The 23,975-nt window shown below is 41.8% G+C and overlaps 1 protein-coding gene across 2 annotated transcripts; it reads left to right on the plus strand.

Moving 5' to 3' along the window:
• The first annotated feature begins 5,901 nt into the window (after window positions 1–5,901).
• Window positions 5,902–23,940, plus strand: LOC115154449 (ribose-phosphate pyrophosphokinase 1). Of its 2 annotated transcripts, none has more exons than XM_029700680.1 (7): window positions 5,902–6,236; window positions 14,896–15,085; window positions 15,366–15,464; window positions 19,807–19,931; window positions 20,254–20,427; window positions 20,635–20,794; window positions 21,990–23,940. In XM_029700680.1, exons 1-7 carry the CDS (start codon window positions 6,115–6,117, stop codon window positions 22,080–22,082), a joined length of 963 nt encoding a protein of 320 aa, XP_029556540.1. In that variant the 5' UTR covers window positions 5,902–6,114; the 3' UTR covers window positions 22,083–23,940. The 2 variants fall into 2 exon arrangements, with proteins under 2 accessions (XP_029556540.1, XP_029556542.1); XM_029700682.1 differs by having other exon boundaries at window positions 14,896–15,079.
• The last annotated feature ends 35 nt before the right edge of the window (window positions 23,941–23,975 follow it).

The raw sequence follows: 23,975 nt of genomic DNA on the forward strand, positions 1-23,975 counted from the left end.
ACGGTTGGTGGACCTTATAATGGACGTCGCCTATCCGCTCAACAATGTCGTAGGGCCCGTGCCACGCAGCCAGGAATTTGCTCTCTGTTGTATACGCGCTCCTGGGCGTGTTGCGCCAGGGCCATGTGCTCCCTCACCACTGACCAAATCACCTTAATCCTCTCCGTCATCTCCTCCACGTGTTCCACCACGCTGCAAAGGGGCTTCGGTTGGTCCTCCCAGACCTCCTTGTGGTTAGGTCCAGCAGTTCGCAGGACCGACGGCCATACAGGACCTCAAAGGGGGAGAACTCAGTGTACGCTTGTGGTACCTCACCGAGAACATCAGGTGGGGCAGCAGCTGGTCCCAGTTCTTCCCGTCTCTCTCGATGACCTTCTTCAGCATCTGATTTAGGGTCTTATTGAATCATTCGACTAGCCCATCCTTTTGTGGATGGTACATGCTGATCCTCACCTGTTTGATTCAGACATCTTTCATTACACGAGACATGAATGTGGTGCCCTGGTCCGTCAGGATTTCCCGTGGAATATCCACCCGACTGAATAAATGGAAGAGCTCCCGTCCAATACCTTTCACTGTCATTGCGCATAACGCCTCTGGATACCGGGGGGCATAATCCACGATTACCAGGATGTACTGGTGTCCCCTTGTGCTCTTCACCAACGGACCCACCAGATCCATCGCCACCCGCTCAAACGGCACCTCTATAATGGGCAGGGGAACCAAAGGGTTTCTATAATGTGCCCTCATGGCTGTGATTTGGCACTCCAGGCAGGTACAGCAGTAGTCCTCAATTGCGCGCTTGACTCCGGGCCAGTGGGATTGATTCCCAATCTGCTCCCTGGTTTTCTCCTTCCCCAGGTGTACCCCGAGCAGGTGGGTGTGGGTGAGCTGCAAGACAGTACTAACATACTGGTTGGGTATGATGAACAATTATTTTGTCTCCCCGTTGCGCTTTACTATCTGATATAATAAACTACGCTTGATCGTCAAGTGTGGGTAGTGCCACTCACTTACCCCAGGTAACAGCACGCCTTTCACCGCGATCACCTGCCCCTCACGTTCTGGAGGTTGGGGTCCTCTAACTGGGCCGTCTCGAACTGGCCCGTGAGGATTCCCTTGTTGGGCGGCCCGTCTGGTGCCTCCACCTTCATAAAGGGCAGCCTGAGGTCCGCCTCTGACGATGGCTCATTTCCGTGCGCAGGGTCATCTCCCTCCTCCTGGTCCGACAGTGGACACCTCTCACGGCGGGATGTGGGTTGCGCAGGCGACCGTCCTTTTTCCTCACGCGCCTCCCCAGGTCCCTCCTCCGCACTGCCTGAAAGAGCTGGTGGCTCAGGATAAACTGAGCCACCAGTTCCTCCATGGTAATCTCCGTATGCTCGACCCCACGGCACCTAAAGCTACTGAGATGCTTGCGTTCTCTACCGTATGTGGTAAACTGTGGGGTGTTGAGTTGAGCGCACAGAGATGGACACAGAGACAGGGACAGGGAGGTTCTAGTCAGAAAACACGACTTTACTAGGCAACAAAAAAATGATGTAACAACATAATAACAGGGTTGGCTCGGTCCTTCTTCTCATATTCAGCTCCGTGCCTCTGGGAGTTTTGTTTCCCCCTATAGGCTCACCCCTTGCCTCTCTCTTTTTCTCTCTTGGGTTGCGCTACGGTGCTCCATTTATGTGGCCTGCACGGCTAGTTGGCACTCTCCCCTAATTACCCCTAATTGGTGCCATCAGCGTCGGGGTGCCCAGCCTGGGTACTCCAAGCAGAGGGAGCCAACGTCGCGGCACGCGAAGTGTGGGTGAGATTCACAAGAAGGGGTCTTTTTATGTGTGTGTGTCTGCGGATCAGAAGAAACTTGTTTTAAGAATCAAAAAGATATCGGAGTGGAATGTTTCCTGTATGGATGTTTTTTGTAGCAGTGTGCCTATCAAAGGTGTTATTTCTGGGGTGGTGCAAGAAGTAAAGGCAGAGGATGTAATTGAAGACATACAGTAACAGCCAAAAGTTTGGACACACCTACTCATTCAAGGGTTTTTCTTTATTTTTATGATTTTCTACATTGTAGAATAATAGTGAAGACATCAAAACTATGAAATAACAGAAATCATGTAGTAACCCAAAAAGTGTTAAACAAATCCAAATCTATTTTAGATTTTAGATTCTTCAAAGTAGCCACCCTTTGCCTTGATGACAGCTTTGCACACTCTTGGCATTCTCTCAACCAGCTTCACCTGGAATGCTTTTCCAACAGTCTTGAAGGAGTTCCCACATATGCTGAGCACTTTTGGCTGCTTTTCCTTCACTCTGCGGTCCAACTCATCTCAAATCATCTCAGTTGGGTTGAGGTTGGGTGATTGTGGAGGCCAGGTCATCTGATGCAGAACTCCATCACTCTCCTTCTTGGTCATATAGCCCTTAAGCAGCCTGGAGGTGTGTTGGGTCATTGTCCTGTTGAAAAACAAATGATAGTCCCAATAAACGCAAACCAGATGGGATGGCGTATCGCTGCAGAATGCTGTGGTAGCCATGCTGGTTAAGTGTGCCCTGAATTCTAAATAAATCTCCTCCTCCATTCTTCACGGTGGGACCCACACATGCGGAGATCATCCGTTCACCTACTCGACGCAGAGTAATTGAACGGATGATCTCCGGATGTGATCTCCGCATCCGTTCACCTACTCTGCGTCTCACAAAGACACGGCGGTTGGAACCAAAAATCTAAAATGTGGATTCCACCATTCTAATGTCTATTGCTCGTGTTTCTTGGCCCAAGCAAGTCTCTTCTTATTATTGGTGTCCTTTAGTAGTGGTTTCTTTGCAGCAATTTGATCACTGAAGGCCTGATTCACACAGTCTCCTCTGAACAGTTGATGTTGAGGTGTGTCTTTTAGTTGAGCTCTGTGAAGGATTTATTTGGGCAGCAATTTCTGAGGCTGGTAACTTTAATGAACTTATACTCTGCAGCAGAGGTAACTCTGAGTCTTCCTTTCCTGTGGCGGTCCTCATGAGAGCCAGTTTCATCATAGCGCTTGATGTTTTTTTACGACTACACTTGAAGAAACTTTCAAAGTGCTTGAAATTTTCCGGATTGACTGACCTTCATGTCTTAAATTAATGATGGGCTGTCATTTCTCTTTGCTTATTTGAGCTGTTCTTGCAATAATATGGACATGGTCTTTTTCAAAATAGAGCTATCTTCTGTACACCACCCCTACCTTGTCACAACACAACTGATTGGCTCAAACGCATTAACCTGTTTGGGATAGGGGCCAGTATTTTCACGGCCGGATAAAAAACGTACCCGATTTAATCTGGTTACTACTCCTGCCCAGAAACTAGAATATGCATATAATTAGTCGATTTGGATAGAAAACACTCTAAAGTTTCTAAAACTGTTTGAAGGGTGTCTGTGAGTATAACAGAGCTCATATGGCAGGCCAAAACCTGAGAAGATTCCATACAGGAAGTGCCCTTCTGTAGCCTCTCTATCGAAAATACAGCATCTGTGCTGTAACATGACATTTTCTAAGGCTTCCATTGGCTCTCAGAAGGCGCCAGAAAGTGGAATGAGAGGTCTGCAGTCTCAGGGCTAAGTACAGCAGCTCTGTTTGTTACTGGCCTGCCTGGGGACAGTGACACTGGAGATGCGTGTCCACGAGACTACTCCATTTAGTTTTTTCAGTCTTTGAATGAATACAACGTCGCACGTGTTCGAATATTATCGCTATTTTACGAGAAAAATAGCATAAAAATTGATTTTAAACAGCGTTTGACATGCTTCGAAGTACAGTAATGGAATATTTTGAATTTTTTTGTCACGAAATGCACTCACGCGTCACCCTTCGGTTAGTGACCTCAACGCACAAACAAAACGAAGCTATTTCAATATAACTATGGATTATTTTGAACCAAAACAACATTTGTTGTTGAAGTAGAAGTCCTGGGAGTGCATTCTGATGAAGAACAGCAAAGGTAATCCAATGTTTCTTATAGTAATTCTGAGTTTAGTGAGCACCAAACTTGGTGGGTGTCAAATTAGCTAGCCTGTGATGGCCGAGCTATCTACTCAGAATATTGCAAAATGTGCTTTCGCCGAAAAGCTATTTTAAAATCTGACACCGCGATTGCATAAAGGAGTTCTGTATCTATAATTCTTAAAATAATTGTTATGTTTTTTATGAACGTTTATCGTGAGTAATTTAGTAAATTCCCCGGAAGTTTGCGGTAGGTATGCTAGTTCTGAACATCACATGCTAATGTAAAAAGCAGTTTTTTGATATAAATATGAACTTGATTGAACAAAACATGCATGTATTGTATAACATAATGTCCTAGGAGTGTCATCTGATGAAGATCATCAAAGGTTAGTGCTGCATTTAGCTGTGGTTTTGGTTTTTGTGACATATATGCTTGCTTTGAAAATGGCTGTGTGATTATTTTTGGCAGGGTACTCTCCTGACTTAATCTAATGTTTTGCTTTCGCTGTAAAGCCTTTTTGAAATCGGACAATGTGGTTAGATTAACGAGAGTCTTGTCTTTAAAATGGTGTAAAATAGTTGATTGTTTGAGAAAATTGAATTGTGGTATTTTAGTTGGTTTTGTATTTTGCGCCGTGCGATGCCATTGGTTGTTGGCTAGGGGTTCCGCAGGCGGAACGTTGTCTGTCTTTAACAGGTTATTAAGAAGGAAAGAAATTCCACAAAAAAAAACAAGGCACACCTAAACTTAATTGAAACTTAATTGAAGGTGACTACCTCATGAAGCTGGTTGAGAGAATGCCAAGAGTGTGCAAAGCTGTCATCAAAGCAAAGGGTGACTACTTTGACAAATCTTAAATATAAAATATATTTGGATTTTTTTAACACTTTTTTGGTTACTACATAATTCCATGTGTTATTTCGTAGTTTTGATATCTTCACTATTATTCTAAATAAATAAATAAAAACCCTTGAATGAGTAGGTGTGTCCAAACTTTTGTCTGGTACTGTAGATGGAGTGGTTGGTGCACGTCGACTGACCTGTATGGTGGATGGAGAAAAGAAATTCACTTCATCCATGCTATTGTTCTTTGATAAAGAGTCTCTCCCTTCTCATATAAGTTATCTTTTGTGCACAAGCCCCTTCAGTGTCATAAATGTAAAAGATTTGGTCACATGTCAAGTGTGTGCAGAAGGGAAGAGTATCATGAAGTGAAATTCTGCAACTGTGGAGGTGAACATGTGCCTGAATTCCTGGGGTGCCTTGTTAGGGTGAAAGAGAATGAGGTGGCAAGGGTAAGGAGTGTCCAGTGTGTCTCCTATCTGGAGGCGGTGAGAAGATTGGAAGGAACGAGTGGTGGGGAAAAAACTATGAACACGGCATTAAATAATACAAAGTCCACCTTTTTAAAATGTAGCATTTCACTATCCCTCTGTTGATGAGAATCCTTCACTGGTCTTGCTGGCTCTACTAACATAATCTGTACAGCACAAGTGGAGAAGAAGTTGAAGAAAACTGGAATCATTGTGAATGCAGCTGTACCTTTTTTGGATCTTTGTGATTTCACAGCCGAGGCCATGCAAGAAATCCTGTCGGTGAATGTTCCGCCATCACAGGCCCCCGAGCCTGTGTAAGGATGTATTTTGGAGTGGACTGTGACTGAAGAAGTGGGATTGGTTTTGTTAGTTAACGTGTCTAATTTGGTATTTTGTATGATGTCGTTTGTCCCCGTCCACGCAGTTTTTTAATTTTGTCATTCAATACCCCGTCCAGCTGGTGGCAGTAATGCACCATTGACATTGGATGCCAACCACCGGTAAACCTCATAGAAGAAGAAGAGGTCGGCCTCACACTCCAGTACAGTAGGTGGCGGTGTATGCAACTTTCAGTTGGTTGCGATCCGACAATACACATTTTAATAAGAAGAAAGAATCCGAAAAAGACGTGAGACAGCGACCCAACTCATTCTCGCTTGGCAGCTGAAACTAAACCACAGTGGAAAGGAGTCACTGTCGCAAGTTCTAGTCTCCTGTTGGTGGGATAGACACAGAGAAGCTAGCGAACTTGTTTTGCTTGTTAGCCGTGTATTTATGTGAGGGTGTTTTGTTACTTAATCCGGATTCCTCCAAAATGCCTAACATAAAGATATTCAGCGGTAGCTCTCATCCGGACCTTGGCCAAAAAATATCCGACCGCCTGGGACTTGAGTTGGGGAAGGTTGTGACCAAAAAATTCAGCAACCAGGAGACATGGTAGGTTAACCATTAATATATTTGACCGAGTACCAGCTAGCTACGGTTAGTTATTTACCAGTGGGTGAATGTTCTGCCTGGGAAGGTTGCTTTGGTTGTTAGCTAGGGTACAGTAACGTTAGCTAGCTAGCTAGCTAAAGTTAGCCCACATGGCCGATTGAAAGCGCGAGTGAGTGTGGTAGTTATTGTTGCCAGTTAGTTAACTAAATTAGTTTACTGCAAACGTGTTCCACAACTAATCTAGCTAGCTAACTACCATTACTTAGCTTTGTTGGCAACTTAAAAATGAGACGGTAAGGGCAGGAGGCCTAACGTTGGAACTGCAACTCCCAAAATCCATGTGGACTAGTGTAATGCCGGGCATACACAACATGTTTTTTGCCGGCCCAGACGAATTTTCATGATAAAGGTGAAATCCTATGTATGAACTTGGACTAGGATCAGTACCTCTGGACTCGCGTAGTTTGAGCGGGTGAAGGGCATGCCGATGGTGGCTGTTCGGTTTTCCAGACCCTTGTCGGATGATGGTCTGATAATGTTTCTTGTAGTATGAGCAGTGCTACGACGCGATTGGTCAAGGACTACTGCCAATAGCCAATGAGCACTCAGCATGTAAGACCAAAACAAGGATGGAAGAGGAAAGCAACAATACGCAGGTTGTCACTGGTTACCACAGCCTAAAACAAAAATTGTGGCCATAATTTAAGGTTAGGGTTAGCCACAATGTTAGCAGTGTGGTTAAGGTTAGGTTTCAAATCAGTTTTGAATAATTGTTTGCAGAAATCGTAGCGGTTTAGCCATAATTATGACTCGAGACCTATCACAAAGGCCCAATCGTGTGTGATTGTGGCCCTGGGAGTTCCTGCATATGGCCATTCCTGCATCTTTTTTTCAGGGGTGAAGGACACTATCTACCGATATTATTAGACATCGTAGCTAGCTAGCACACCGTTCCCTTCGATCCCGCCTGCCGAAAACCTGCTAACTGCGGGAAAGCAGGCGGGGGCGAGGTACGCTAACTACATATCCTGCCTGCTATGACCGGTGTCCTAGTTAACTAGCTAGAACACAGTGTCCTTCGCTCCCACCTGCCGTCGATAACAGAACTGCGGGAAAACGTAACCTGACAGGCGGGGGCGAAGGACACTGTCTACCGGTGTCCAATCTATCGTTAGCTAGCTACCTATCCCGCCTGCTGTGTACCGGTAGGCTGGACAATAGAACAAGTCAAAATTGCTGAAAAAACGCAAAAGAACGTTGGCTAAGCTGGAACACTAGCCCGAGCCCATAGCAAATTAATGGAATTGAACGTTCGCAGAGCCCGTTTTGACTGGAGTGATGTTTAGAATTACATTTCGCCTAAAATGCACATCTTTTCCCTTTTTTATTTTACCACTACAATCTGTTTGTTGACACAACTGGGAAAAAAACAATGTGTATACAGTAAACATCTGCATCTCGATGGTGTCAACTGTGCTTATGTCTGCGTAATTAGAATGTAGGGGGAAAACTTCTGACTATTTCTGGTCTAGTGATGATGACAAACGAGCTTGCTGCCCAGACTTACATAATTACAAAGATTCTCCTGATTTAAAAATCTAAATAAACACATTGTGAGATATTTGGCGAAATAGACCGGCATGCCTCTCCAGAGGAAAACAATGGGGGGCGCTCAGCGTTCCAAGGGAAAAAAGTATTTTGGGGCAAGCATTTGATGACAACTGAGCTCGCTGCCCAGACTTACATAATTAGACAGTGGAGATTCTCATGATTAAAATGACGTCCGACTTGAAAAAAAATCGACATACACACTGCGAGATATTTGGCGAAGTAGACAGACATGCCTATATTTACCCTAATTTTTGTTTACATTTGAACTGAACTCGGCAAAAAAGGAAATGTCCTCTCACTGTCAACTGTGTTTATTTTTAGCAAACTTAACATGTATAAATATTTGCTTGAACATAAGATTCAACAACTGAGACATAAACTGAACAAGTTCCACTGATGTGACTAACAGAAATGGAATAATGTGTCCCTGAACAAAGGGGGGGGGGGGGTTAAAATCAAAGTAAGTCAGTATCTGGTGTGGCCACCAGCTACTTTAAGCACTGCAGTGCATCTCCTCGTGGACTGCACCAGATATGCCAGTTCTTGCTGAGAGATGTTACCCCACTCTTCCACCAAGGCACCTGCAAGTACCCGGACATTTCTGGGGGGAATGGCCCTAGCCATCACCCTCCGATCCAACAGGTCCTAGACGTGCTCAATGGGATTGAGATCCGGGCTCTTAGCTGGCCATGGCAGAACACTGACATTCCTGTCCTGCAGGAGATCACGCACAGAACGAGCAGTATGGCTGGTGGTATTGTCATGCTGGAGGGTCATGTCAGGATGAGCCTGCAGGAAGGTTACCACATGAGGGAGGAGGATGTCTTCCCTGTAAAGCACAGCGTTGAGATTGCCTGCAATGACAACAAGCTTAGTCCGATGATGCTGTGATACACCGGCCCAGACCATGACGAACCCTCCACCTCCAAATCGATCCTGCTCCAGAGTACAGGCCTCGGTGTAGCGCTCATTCCTTCGACAATAAACGCGAATCCGACCATCACCCCTGGTGAGACAAAAACATGGGCATCTTTCTTTTGGTGTTTTTCATAGTCAGTAGAAAGGCCTCTTTTAGTGTCCTAAGTTTTTATAACTGTGACCTTAGTTGCCTAACGTCTGTAAGCTGTTGGTGTCTTAACGACCGTTCCACAGGTGCATGTTCATTGTTTATGGTTCATGGTTCATTAAACAAGCATGGGAAACAGTGTTTAAACCCTTTACAATGAAGATCTGTGAACTTATGGATTTTTACGAATTATCTTTGAAAGACAGGGTCCTGAACAAGGGCCGTTTCTTTTTTTGCTGACAATAGCAAAGCAGGCATTGTGACGTAGAACAATAAGCTGGGAATAGAACGTTCGGAAGGTGAGTTGGTGCACAACAACTCAAATAAGCAAAGAGAAATGACAGTCCATCATTAATTTAAGACATGTGGATCAGTCAATCCGGAAATTTCAAGCAAGAAAGTTTCTTCAAGTGCAGTCGCAAAACCCATCAAGCGCTATGATGAAACTGGCTCTCATGAGGACCGCCACAGGAAAGGAAGACCTAGAGTTACCTCTGCTGCAGAGGATAAGTTCATTAGAGTTAACTGCACCTCAGATTGCAGCCCAAATAAATGCTTCAGAGTTCAAGTAACAGACCGATCTCAACATCAACTGTTCAGAGGAGACTGTGTGAATCAGGCCTTCATGGTTGAATTGCTGCAACAAAACAATAAAGGACACCAATAAGAGACTTGCTTGGGCCAAGAAATGCGAGCAATGGACATTAGTCCGGTGGAAATCTGTCCTTTTTTGAGATTTTTGGTTCCAATGATATCCGCATGTGTGGTTCCCACTGAAGCATGGAGGAGGTGGTGTGGTGGTGCTTTGCTGGTGACACTCAGTGATTTATTTAGAATTCAAGGTACACTTAACCAGAATAGCTACCACAGCATTCTGCAGCGATACGCCATCCCGTCTGGTTTGCGCTTAGTGGGACTCGTTTGTTTTTCAACAAGACAATGACCCAACACACCGAAAGTCTGTGTAAGGGCTATTTGACCAAGAAGTCGAATAGTTTAAAAAACAATTTCAGCATAATTGTTTAAGACCTGGACCTTTTTCTCTCGTTTTGAGGCATGTCTTACTGTGTTCCGACCATAGGAATGTTAAGGGGATTCTTTTATAAACACTTCCTCATATGCTATTGAAACCAGTGTTTCTCTCATGTTCTCAACTTCATTTCGTTTTCCAGCAGCCAAAGACACAATCCTAGTCATATTAAACTCTCTGGGGGGTATGTGGGATGCTAACCTTTGACGATCTTCTTCAGAAGACACTCCCTGGACTCAATGTTACACAATACATGTATGTTTTGCTCGATAAAGTTCATATTTATATCCAAAAACCCCATTTTACATTGGCGTGTAATGTTCAGAAATGTTTTGCCTCCAAAACCCCCGGTGAATGAGCACATCAATTTACAGAAATACTCATCATAAACATTGATAAAATATACAAGTGTTATGCATAGAATTTAAAGATAAACTTCTCCTTAATGCACCCGCTGTGTCAGATTCCAAAAAAGCTTTACGGCGAAAGCACACCTTGCAATAATCTGAGTACAGCGCTCAGTCACCAAAACAAGCCATACAGATACCCGCCATGTTGTGGAGTCAACAAAAGTCAGAAATAGCATTATAAATATGCACTTACCTTTGATCTTCATCGGAATGCACTCCCAGGAATCCCAATTCCACAATAAATGTTTGTTTTTGTTTCGATAAAGTCCATATTTATGTCCAAATACCTCCCTTTTTGTTCGCGCGTTCAGTTCAATATTCCAAATGCAGAAGGCGCATGCACTAAGTCCAGACGAAAAGTCAAAAAAGTTGCATTACAGTTTGTAGAAACATGTCAAACAATGTATAGAATCAATCTTTAGGATTTTTTTATCATAAATCTTCAATGATATTCGAACCGCACAATTCCTTTGTCTTCAGAAATGAAAAGGAACTCAGCTCGCTCTCATGGCTGCGCGCGTGACTGAGCTCATGGCATTTTTCCAGACACCTGGTTCAAATAGCACTTATTCTCTCCCCATTCACCGTAGAAATATACACGTCAAATAACACTATTTGACAATAACACTATTTGACGAGTTAAATAAGCTTTTAATTTGACATGTAAAATAACACAGTTCTATTATAGAATGTTGTGTGTTCTGAATTTGCACGTGCAAACCAAGCACCACCACTACTATCAGTAGCACTGTCAAAGCTGTACAATAAAGTCTGCAAACACCGGCCACAAACGATGTGTTTACAATACCGCGCTAGTAATAAAGCATTATTTGTTCGACCCCCAACTTCTGGGGTAGCTAGCTAGCTTTAGCTTGGTACCTAGCTAGCACCAATACAACCAGCCTGAAAGCAAGGACCAGTAAAAACTGCAGTCATTTTCACTCTTCTTAGCAATGATTTAGGAATCCTTGTAAGTATTAGCTAGGTAGCCACTTCTTGTTCGCCTATTGAAATTGAACTTCAGTGCATGAAAATAAATAGCTAGCCAGCTACTTTCCCCTGAAGCCCAAAGTTAACGTTATAAGCAGCCAGCTAGCTTCATCTGGCTAGTGAGGCTCGACCGGACCGGGTTATGTGTTGTGAAGCTAGCCACAATAAGGTTTTTGCCTGCCATATGAGTTCTGTTATACTCACAGACACCATTCAAACAGTTTTAGAAACCTTAGGGTGTTTTCTATCCAAATCAAACAATTATATGCATATTCTAGTTTCTGGGCAGAATTAATTACCAGATTAAATCGGGTACGTTTTTTTATCCGGATGTGAAAATACTGCCCCCTACCCTAGAGAGGTTAACTGTACTAGAATGATTAAAATGCCACTATTGGTATTGTTGTTTTTTTTGGCAAGGAAAATATTGGATATTGATATCGGCCAAAAAAATGTAATATCGATTTATCACTACTCTTCACCTAATGCAGCACTGTATCGCATTAGTGTTATGGGTGAATAAAGACCTGCTTGTCGAACGTGATACACAACATCCGGGATTTGCATTTAGCCACTAGCATGGTGGTAGAAAATGGTGTTTCATAAGGAAAGTATGCATATTTTCCCTGTTATTTATTATTTTTTTCGCCTTCTTACCATTAAATAAAGTTGATGAAATTGCAGCCTGTATGGGGTATGTTTTAGGTACGAACCGGTCCATGAGAGATACAAATGTACTGCCTGCTGCTTACAATGCATTTGGACGGTAAGATGACACTACTCAATACCGTCATCTGGTGTCCTTTGGGCTACAAGAGACCATAGCTCTACTGGTAAAATGCACATGAGGGTGTACTCTGGACAGAGCTAAATTCTGTAACCGGAAAGGGTTGGGAACCACTGCTGTGCTCTATTTGCAACAACTGATTTTCCCTCCAACATAAGTTGTCTTATCAAACCAATTTCAATTATCTTTTCATATTGCCATATTACTTGCTACTTGTGAGTTGTTGTACTTGTTGTATTAGTGATATAAAATGCCATGATCCAGTAGTCTTTGACTTGCTTACCTGATGCCGGGTATAAGTAACAAGTGCCTTTGAGATGTAAAAAGCCTCAGGAATTGGTTTACCTGGAGGTTTGTAATAATAGTGCTGATCCTTAGCGTTGACATCCATAGGGGTGTTCAAACTCCACAGTTTCTTCAAGTTAAATGGTGGTGGTATAATATGCAGGAATCACTGTCATTTCCTGGTTGCTAAAATTATAATAGTTTGCCTAATTTCAGGTTGACGAAACAAGCAATGTATAAAATAGTCACTGTACCATCTAAACCGCTGCAAAATATCTTTTCAATAACAATATATTGTATTTTTCAGCTGTTTTGAAGCTGGTGTACAAAACTGAAAAGTAAAAGATGCAGAAAATGTAAGAATGGGAAGCATAGAAAATGCGCACAAACAGATTTACAGCTCCTTAGTCTTGCATTAAATGAGACCGATCTATAACTCAGATTTCTATGTGAATTTAGTTGAGTTGCCCAAACAATTACATATTGCAGCTTTAAACCACAGAATAGTTGTTAGGACAGGAATGTATGACTGAATTGGGCCTGACCCCATTTAGTTGACTGGTCGATAGGCTGTTGGTCGACCTGAGATTTTTTTGTTGAGCAGTTCCAAAAAATGGCACGTCTTGATTGACACCTGTTTGAGTGTACTAATCCATTGCGGAGGCCGCGGGGAGGGCACACCAATATCACCAGTAGTACATTTACTGTTAATTCCTATAATTTGTAATCTACAATGTTTGATTGGGTAACTTAGTTTCTGTTAATGCATTTATTATTATTATTAGTATTTTACAGTTCCCATTTTCAGAGTTTGACACGTTGTATTCAGAGCGCACAACCCAGGCTACACTTGTGAGAAACAAGTTTTGGTTTATTTTGTTCCATTTACAAGTTGTCAATTTATTCTTTGTGTTTTGTTTGTAGTGCTCCTGTCAATGTTGATTTAAGGATGCACACCTGAATACGCATAGAAGTATGCCTAGGCTACCTGGCCTGCGCACAAATGTAGGCTTATAAATGTGCCCATTTGAAGATCTGATAGTATGTCTGTCTTCACTCACCACCACTAATGAGCTGAGGAACCTCTTAAAGTAAGTTTTTCTTCACCTCAAACAGCAAGTAATTTTATACTGAACAAAAATATAAATGCAACATTTCAACGATTTTACTGAGTTACAGTTCATATATGGAAATCAGTAAATGTTAAATATATTCATTAAGCCCTAATCTATGGATTTCACATGACTGGGAATACAGATATGCATCTATTGGTCACAGATACAAAAAAAAAAAATGTGGGGGTGTGGATCAGAAAACCAGTCATTATCTGGTGTGTCCACCATTTGCCACATGCAGACCAACACATCTCCTTCGCATAGAGTTGATCAGGCTGTTTGGAACATTTCTGGGATCTTTTTTAATACAGCTCATGAAATATGGGACCAACACTTTACATGTTGCGCTTATATTTTAGTTCACTGGACTAATCCATAGAGAATGACAATAGTTCCTCAATGTAGCCTATTTGAAAATCTTACCAGCTCTCTCCCTTTCGATAACCACTTGGAGTGAAGGGGGTGGGGAGAAAGAGTCATGCTCTGATCTGGTGGAAACACCATAAAATTGTCTTACCTGATTGCTTCTTATCTCTAGGGCAAATAGCCTACATCTGTGTCTGTCTGAAGCTCACTGGCAAGGGTCCAGAATATTTTATACAATGTCTTAAGTTTATTTGTGTAAGCTTGTGGCTGGACCTAGTTGATCCAATGTTTCAAGTTTCTTGCAGACAGGCCATGCATAACCATGTGATTTATCAGGATATTTCTTACTGCTTGCTGGCTGCAATGTTTTTATTTGTTGACTTTATGTAGGCTATTTTTACATAGATGGCAATAGTTACTTTTAGATTTGTATAATTCATTTGTATATAATTTTTATTAATTACATGACAATGATTTTGTGATACGAAGACTTTATTATAAAATAAATGAAACGTTTCCACAAATGTGCATATGAAAATCATAACTGGCAAGCAGATCGTTAGAAAGGGTAAGATAAATTGGCATTCCAAATGGAAAAGGTTGCCGCCCCCTGGTGTGTAATCTATTATCGGAAACTTCGGGAGCATAATGGCAGAATCTGGGAAGGCCAGTGGGAGGTGGTGGTTCGGGAACTGTTTCTTTCCCTGCTGGTTAGGCTATCTTGATCTCTGGCTCCCTCTTGAGTCATTTGTCTTAATTATTGAATCACCGTTTGCTTAAAGCATCAGACAATCTTAGTAGCTTACATATAGTTGATTTTATTGAGAGTGCGAGCGAGAGGGGTTTTTAAAATTTCAAACAGCCTTTTTGTGTTTTGTCTATTGACCTGGAAGCCCATGATGCCATGATTTATGTACATTAACAGATTGGTCTTCATGTTCTCTACATGTCACCATGTATAGCCTACTGTCTGACACAGTCTATCATTTGATCCTGCAGCGTGGAGATCGGGGAGAGTGTCAGAGGAGAGGATGTCTACATTGTCCAGAGTGGTTGTGGTGAGATTAATGATAACTTAATGGAGCTCCTCATCATGATCAATGCCTGTAAGATTGCCTCTGCCTCACGAGTCACGGCTGTCATCCCCTGTTTCCCATATGCAAGACAAGACAAGAAGGACAAGGTGGGGGTGAGGGAAACTTAAATAGTTTGTTCTGTTCACAGCATCAACATACTTCACACTATCCACATAATCAGTCTATTTGCTTTGATTGATCTCATATATTTGACTGCTTCACAGAAATGCCATATTGGGCAAACCAATTTGGTTGATTTAGAATATAACTGCCAAAGCTAATTCAGAAAGAAGATGGGTCTCCCTCTTAGTAAATTGTTTTAATTGCATTTTCTCAATGGACCTTCTGCAAGCATTGTATGAGAATAGAGATTAGCAATGTTTTTCTAAACAGAGTCGGGCTCCCATCTCTGCAAAGCTGGTGGCCAACATGTTGTCAGTGTCAGGAGCCGATCACATAATCACGATGGACCTGCATGCTTCGCAGATACAGGTGAGCCTTCTGGCACATTATTTGGTTTGTTCCATCTATATTGCAGTCACTAGTGTGACAACTAAGAAGTACAAATGATTGATTAGGCTATGAGATAGTTAAGTACTATAAACGGGTTGCCTGACATCGTCACATGATGCACGCGCATCGCAAGTGTAGAAGGCTGTGTTATGATTCTGAGCGATAAGATGTCATGCGACAATTACAAGAAGCTGCTATGTGGGGAATCCTAGGTGGCTGGTTTCAGATAAATGTATTTTTGTAGTGCTGAGAAATACAAGCTTTTTGAAGTCGTTTTGGTTCGATTATTACAAAATAATCATGATTTTCAGTTTCAATAGTTGTTTTTGTATTTTACATTAACCTTTCTGGGAAGGGGGTTCTGCTAGCGGAACACCTGGCCTACAGCCAGTGAAATTGCAGGGCGCCAAATTCAAACAACAGAAATCTCATAATTCAAATTCCTCAAACATACAAGTATTATACACCATTTTAAAGATACAAACTTCTCGTTAATCCAACCACAGTGTCCGATTTCAAAAAGGCTTTACGGTGAAAGCACACCATGCGATTACGTTAGGTCAGCGCCTAGCCACAAAAAACCATACAGCCATTTTCCAAAGAAGGAGAGGTGTCATAAAAATCAGAAATGGCGTTAAAATTAATCACTAACCTTTGATCTTCATCTGGTGGCACTCCCAGGACTCCATGTTAGACAAATGTTTGTTTTGTTCGATAAAGTTAATCTTTATGTCCAAAAACCTCATTTGAAATTGCCGTGTTATGTTCAGAAATGCAATGTCTCAAACAAACATCCGGTGAAAATGCAGAGAGCCACATGAAATTACAGAAATACTCATCATAAACATTGATATAAGATACAAGTGTTATACATACGATTAAAGATACACTTCTTGTTAATCCAACCACAGTGTCCGATTTCAAAAAGGCTTTACGGTGAAAGCACACCATGCGATTATGTTAGGTCAGCGCCTAGCCACAAAAACCATACAGCCATTTTCCAACCAAGGAGAGGTGTCACAAAAGTCAGAAATAGCATTAAAATTAATCACTTACCTTTGATCTTCATCTGATGGCACTCCCAGGTCTCAATGTTAGACAAATGTTCGATAAAGTTCATCTTTATGTCCAAATACCTCCGTTCACGCGTTTAGTCCAGGAAAACCAAATGCTCAAAGCGCGGGCACAAAGTCTAGACGAAAAGTCAAAAAAGTTGCATTTGATTTCGTAGAAACATGCCAAACGATGTTTCTAATCAATCCTTAGGGTGTTTTTATCATAAATATTCAATAATGTTTCAACCGGACAATACTGTTTTCATTAGAAAGGAAAGGGAACGGAGCTCGCTCTCACGGCCACGCACGTGACTAAACTAAAGGCTTTCACCTGGGCCATCTGCTTAGAGTGCTATTATTCGCTCCCCTTTCACAATAGAAGCCGGAAACAACTTCTAAAGACTGTTGACATCTAGTGGAAGCCTTAGGAAGTGCATTCTGACCCCACAGACACTGGATATTTGATAGGCATTCACTTGAAAACTACAAACCTCAGAATTCCCACTTCCTGGTTGGATTTTTCTCCGTTTTTTGCCTGCCATATGAGTTCTGTTATACTCAGACATTATTTTAACAGTTTTGGAAACTTTAGTGTTTTCTATCCAAATCTACTAATTATATGCAGATTCTAGCTTCTGGGCCTGAGTAGCAGGCAGTTTACTCTGGGCACGCTTTTCATCCAAACTTTCCAATGCTGCCCCCTATCCCTAAAGAGTTAAATGCATTATAAAATTATTAGAGCTTTTTAATGTAAGTCAAAAATGGTGAACATTCAATTACCAAAACATTGAAAATATTCCCTTGTCTGTCAGGTCCGCATAGGATTTTTTTTTTTTTAATTCCTAAAAGTCATCTCACTGCTCAGGCAGTAGCAACCAGCTAGAAAGCCATCTAACGTTATCTCTATTGTCCTCATACTGTACTGTCTTTAGTCATCCTATTTAGCTAGGCCAGCCGGCCTAAGTATGCTGCAGAGCTGTCTGATAATCATTTTGCTAGTTCTTCAAAGTAGATAAAGCATACTTTCACGAACTCTCTATCCACCTTGTCGTTTTGTCTACATTCCTCCCATGTGGTCTGGGTGTATCTAACCTAACGTAGCAGGCATCAGTGAATCCATCTGTCCGAGATGGAAAAGAACCGGCACAATGGTCATTGTAGTTAACTACCATGGTTCTGTGCTGAACTAGGTTGAATATTTTTTAATGAAAACTACAACTCCCTTCAGCCCAGCATCCCATATAGTTGACTTCATTTCTCTCATGAATGATTTGATGTCTCTAGATAAATGTTGCATTGGGCTCACAAAACCTGCGCGAACTAAATGGGATTCAAGTACGCTGAACAAAAATATAAACGTAACATGCAACAATTTCAAAGATTTTACTTAGTTACAGTTGATATGAGGAAATTGGTCAATTGAAATAAATGCATTAGGCCCTAATCTAAGTATTTCACATGACTGAAAATATAGATATGCTTCTGTTGGCCAACATATATACTGTACCTTAAAAAAAAGGTAGGGGTTTGGATCAGAAAAGCAGTCAGTATCTGGTGTGACCACCATATTTTCCTCATGCAGCGCAACACATCTCCTTCGCTTAGAGTTGATCAGGCTGTTGATTGGCCAGTGGAATGTTGTCCGACTCCTCGTCAATGGCTGTGTGAAGTTGCTGGATATTGGCGAGAACTGAAACGCTTTCGTACACCTTGATCCAGAGCATCCCATACATGCTCAATGGGTGACATGTTTGGGTATGCAGCTCATGGAAGAACTGGGAAATGTTCAGCTTCCAGGAATTGAGTACAGATCCTTGCGACATTGAGCCGTGCATTATCATGCTGAAACATGAGGTGATGGTGGCGGATGAATGGCATGACAATGGGCCTCAGGATCTCGTGTGCATGTACAGGTATCTCTGTGCATTCAAATTGCCATCGATAAAATGCAATTGTGTGTTGTCCATAGCTTATTCCTGCCCATACCATCACTCCACCGCTACCATGGGGAAATCACAACGTTGACATCAGCAAACTGATGCCACGCATGCTGTCTGCATCTGCCCAGTACAGTTGAAACCGGCATTCATCCGCGAAGAGCACACTTCTCCAGTGTGCCAGTGGCCATCGACGGTTAGCATTTTAGCCCACTGAAGTCGGTTACGATGTTGAACTGCACTAAGGTCAAGACCCTGGTGAGGACTACAAGCACACAGATGAGCGGTTCCCTGAGATTGCTTCTGACAGTTTGTGTAGAAATTCTTTGGTTGTGCAAATCCTCAGTTTAATCAGCTGTCTGGGTGGATGGTCTCCGATGATCCGCAAGTGAAGAATTTGGATGTGGAGGTCCTGGGCTGGTGTGGTTACACGTGGTCTGCGGTAGTGAAGCCAGTTGGATGCACTGCCAAATTCTCAAATGACATTGGAGGTTGCTTATGGTAGAGAAATTAATAACATTTTCTGGCAACAGCTCTGGTGGATATTCCTGCAGTCAGTATGCCAATTGCATGCCCCCTCAACTTGAGACATCTGTGGCATTGTGTTGAGTGACACAACTGCACATTTTAGTGTCCTTTTATTGTCCCCAGCACAAGGTGCACCTGTGTACTGATTGTGCTGTTTAATCAGCTTGATATGCCACACCTGTCAGGTGGATGGATTATCTTGGCAAAGGAGAAATGCTCACTAACAGAGATGTAAACAAATTTGGTCACAATTTTAAGACAAATAAGCGTTTTGTATGGAACATTTCTGTGATCTTTTATTTCAGCTCATGAAACATGGGATCAACACTTAACATGTTTTATCATTTTTGTTCAGTGCAATTGAACCGACGTTAGTCAATTAGTTGTTTAATAACTGAAAAACCCCTCAAATTAAGTTATTTCCACCACACTAGTATCTTGTTCATGATACCATGTCTTATTTTGACTTATGCCACATCTGATATGACAATTTTGCTAATTAACAACTGTTACGATGTATTTGAGACTTATCTTGTAAACATGTAAACTGTATAAGTGCTTATTTTGCAAATGTATTTGTTTTTAATAAACATTTGGATCAAAATATAGTTTACATGTTGTCAACCCCGTCTGTATTGCCCCGAAGAGGTGCGTGCATTGGTTTTGTTTCTAAACAACATACTGTCAATAGTGAGCCACGTGAAAGTTTCTCCAAAAATCTGTTGCAAGTAAGGCCGTTTAAAGACGCTGACTAGTGATCCTTTATCTTATCATGGGTTTGCTCACTGTATGCCTCTGTAGGGGTTCTTTGATATCCCTGTGGACAATCTATATGCGGAGCCAGCTGTGCTGAAATGGATCAAAGAGAACATCAATGAGTGGAAGAATTGCACCATTGTGTCTCCTGATGCTGGAGGAGCCAAAAGGTAGATTGGAGGCGGCCAATAAGTCTATAGATGCTTCATCATTACAATGGGTGGTCAAAAGGACAGATTTGAGTTGTTAGAAATATTAGCATTGTTGAAAGGATTGTTCTTGCTCAATTCATTATTTAAGGGATTTGTCAAGTTCACCTCATTCAGCCTAAAAGTATTTTTGATACTGTCCTTACAGTGCTTGGGATTAATCATAGAATCATAAACCTGTGTCTTACTATATATTCCCTTCCTCCTATAGATGTGACTTTGTGGAATGGTAGACATCATCTGCAGTACCATAACCTCACCAATCTGTGGATTCCCTTTGCAGGGTCACCTCTATAGCAGACAGGCTGAATGTGGACTTCGCCCTAATCCACAAAGAGCGGAAGAAGGCTAACGAGGTGGACCGCATGGTCCTGGTGGGGGACGTGAAGGACCGAGTGGCCATCTTGGTTGATGACATGGCAGACACCTGCGGCACCATCTGCCACGCTGCAGATAAGTGAGTCGCTACTATGTTTAAGCTGCATACATTTACAGAGCACAGACTGAATATTCAATCTTTTAAATGTACAACAAATACAGACCGGAGCTATTACATCCGTTTTTAAGGAAGTCTCTGAAAAGAAAATGTATGGATAGCAAAGTTTGTGTTTTTTACAAACAAAATGTGGAGATTCAACCAAATGTTTTGTTTCTGAATATCCAGGCTAGTGTCTGCTGGAGCCACAAAGGTCTATGCCATCTTGACCCATGGGATCTTTTCAGGCCCTGCTATCACCCGCATCAACAACGCCTGTTTTGAGGCTGTGGTTGTCACAAATACCATCCCTCAGGAGGATAAGATGAAACACTGTTCAAAAATACAGGTTAGAATCCCAAGCTCATCACAGGGGCTCAGCACCTGATGTTTCCTTGTAGTTGCAGAGTTTAGTTCTCTTGGGGAATTGAAACATACTTTTTGAAAATAATGTAATGTTTATAAGTTTTGACAAATGTTTTTCTTTCACAAATAACAGATCACATGACACCAGTACAAGCACACATACCAACCTCCCTCCACCCCATGAAAACCTTTCAAACTTTGTCCAAACAATGTTCACCTAAGCAGCAGGCTGTCAACAATCTTAATTTCAGTGGCTCAGCATGTTGCCTGGACTACTTACATTTCTGCTTGATTGATTCTTACTGTGTATTGCATTGTCTAACTCCTTACTGTTTTGAACATTTCCAAATCTGTGAGTTTAGTTACTGCAGTGTTTCCTCTGGAAGAATTTGTAATAGGGATTCTATAATATTAATGAAGGATTTTTTTTAAAGGACCCCACCATCCCCCGGTTGCCACTACTCAACAAAATATCTTTCATCGAAATTGAAGTCACTCCCCCAAAATTATAGTTATAATGCCGTTTTACCCCAAGTTACCCTACAATTGGCCTGTGCTACGTTCAGCCCCTCTCTCCCAACAGCAAATTGTGGAGTGCTAACATGCTTAACCATGCCACTGCTAGAAACTCAGGGTTTAAAATGGTGCAGTTCATGCATATTTAGGAGATGAGAAATAAATAAAGTAGGAATCGAAGGCTAGGATCCCCCTGTTTTCCCCGCGATAGGAAGAATTGTTCTGCATTGACTGCTTGTCAGAATGCATGTTTCACTCCCTATGGCACCTGTAACTTGAATGGGCCTCGAGGAATATTTATCTCACGTAGAACACACTAAAACATGTTGACAAAAAATGTATAAACTATTCTAGTATGGGGTTGTCTGAATTTTCTATTCATTACTCATTTTGTTTGCAGAGGAAGTAAATGTGGACTGATCCTGGATCTTCAAAGTGTGCCTTGGCAAAACATTTTGTTCCATATTTTTTTTGAGTGCAATGATTTTGCCGTGGCGCAGCGCCACTGCTAAATAACTGTAGCAGAAACACTGACCTACTGGTGGTGTTATTTCGTTAACCAATTGCCTTCTTTGTGGCTTGAAATTATTATCTGTGGGTGAAATAAGTTTGGGTGATCATTTGGTTTATACCTTTTTTTTCTCCCCCACTCATCCCTTCAGGTTATTGACATCTCCATGATTCTGGCTGAGGCTATTCGCCGGACACACAACGGCGAGTCAGTGTCGTATCTCTTCAGCCATGTTCCCTTGTAACATCCCATGAACAACCCCACCCTGCTTTTACCGGAAACCTGTACCAAAGGACGGATGTCTGGAGCACCACCATCATCTCAGCCCATCCATTTATTCCCCATCTCAGGAAGGAAGGAAATACTGTGGGGTCAATTAAAAAAAGCTCCTTGCCAATATTCTGTTACAGTTCACTGGCTATCAACTGGTTTGACCTTTTGACTTACCAAATGAAGATTTTAGTTAATTGGTGTATTAATATGCCAGGCTGTTTTCATATTGGCATTGTCTGCCATGTTTCACATAGGCATTGTGTATTACAAGATAGAAAAGCTCTAGTTTACATTGCTGCTGACAGCCATTTTGAGAGAAATGTTCACGCCAATAGGGCGAGTTATGTTTAATGAGCTTGTTATTTTATGTTACTGATCTGTTTTTTCCGCTACAAGGCGGACTATCCACTTGCATTTCCTAGATAATGTTATAATTTTGAGATGCTTGTACTGATAGAACTCTGCGTTTACACAGTTCAACAACAAAGCATTGTGTACTGTTTACATCCACGCTTTAGTTAGACTTTAGTTGTTTTTATGCCTTTGTATTTCAAGCTATATTCTAGGACGTGTTTGCAGTTCCAATTCCAAGTGTCCTTAGTTCTATGCCTTGGTGTGTTGATACCATGATTTTAATATTTAGTTGCATGATTTGTATGTAGTTGTAATCAAAGCATGACTTGCAGTCCAAACATACAGGTAACTGCCAAAATAAAGGAAACCCCAACATAGTGTCTTAATTGGGCGTTGGGGCACTGCGAGAACAGCTTCAATGTGCCTTGGCATAGTTTCTACAAGTCTCTGGAACGCTATTGGAGGAATGCGACACCATTCTTCCATGAGAAATTCCATAATTTGTTGTTTTTATTGGTGGTGGTGGAAAACACTCAGGCACTGCTCCAGAATCTCCCATAAGTGTTGAATTGGGTTGAGACCCTTTAAACCCCCTATGCTCCTTTGAGACCCCTCTTTCAAAGTTACTGGGATCTCTTTTAGACATGGTAGCCAAAATAATGGGCAACGGGGCATTTTTATACATGACCCTGAGCATGATGTGATGTTTTAATTGCGTAATTAACTCACAAACCCTATCTGTGTGGCTGCAACTGCTTTCAATATACTTTGAATCCCTCATTCACTCAAGTGTTTCCTTTTATTTTGGTATTTACCTCTACCTAATGAATGTGATTCAATATCATGCACATCTGCCATATTTTATTCATCAAGCAATAAGGCATGTAGTGCATGGAGCCTAATGTAGCTGTCACATTATTTGAGCTTTACAAATCCAAGTGGTTTTGCGTAGCGATATCGGGAAGTTGAAATGATATTAACTTCCACGCTAAAACTCGGGAAGCCTAAGGGCACTCGCCACTTGGGGTAGCATGCACCCTTTAAACACTTCAGTTCAGTCTTCTATTTCGAAGACAATGTCTTGTGTAGCTCAAAGCCTGCCCATGTGTAAGGCCTGCTTACATCTTTTTCTTTCGAGTATTAAGTATTGTCAGTCCGTCCTATAACTCTCAAACACGGCTGTAGCTGCTTCAATACTCGGTAAAAGCAATCCACACCAAGCCCATTATACCCCAGAATCGAATCTGATTTTACTGTTTAAGCCAATGTGTGTAAATGTGTCTGATTTTAGCTGAGATAATAGCTCTTTAAACCTACTCTGACACCTCTTGATTAATTTGAGGATCCCAGTTGCCTTAAAGTGAAAATGTGCCAGATGTAATATTGTTTCCGTAAGATTTCCTGCCTTCTCCACAACATCGAGACTAGAAATGAATGTATTGGGTTATGAACTTGGAACAATAAAATTATATCTGGAACTTTGAATAGATAAAAAAGTGTTTATCTATGC

The sequence above is a fragment of the Salmo trutta genome, chromosome 19, assembly GCF_901001165.1.
Source record: "Salmo trutta chromosome 19, fSalTru1.1, whole genome shotgun sequence".
Classification (NCBI taxonomy): domain Eukaryota; kingdom Metazoa; phylum Chordata; class Actinopteri; order Salmoniformes; family Salmonidae; genus Salmo; species Salmo trutta.

What these genes read in the sequence shown, in the direction of transcription:
- LOC115154449 (XM_029700680.1), top strand. Translation starts at nt 6,115, where the DNA reads ATGCCTAACATAAAGATATTCAGCGGTAGCTCTCATCCGGACCTTGGC. An exon ending in TTCAGCAACCAGGAGACATG is followed by an intron (nt 6,237 to 14,895) that starts GTAGGTTAACCA and finishes TTGATCCTGCAG; the next exon opens with CGTGGAGATCGGGGAGAGTG. An exon ending in ATCTGCCACGCTGCAGATAA is followed by an intron (nt 20,428 to 20,634) that starts GTGAGTCGCTAC and finishes CTGAATATCCAG; the next exon opens with GCTAGTGTCTGCTGGAGCCA.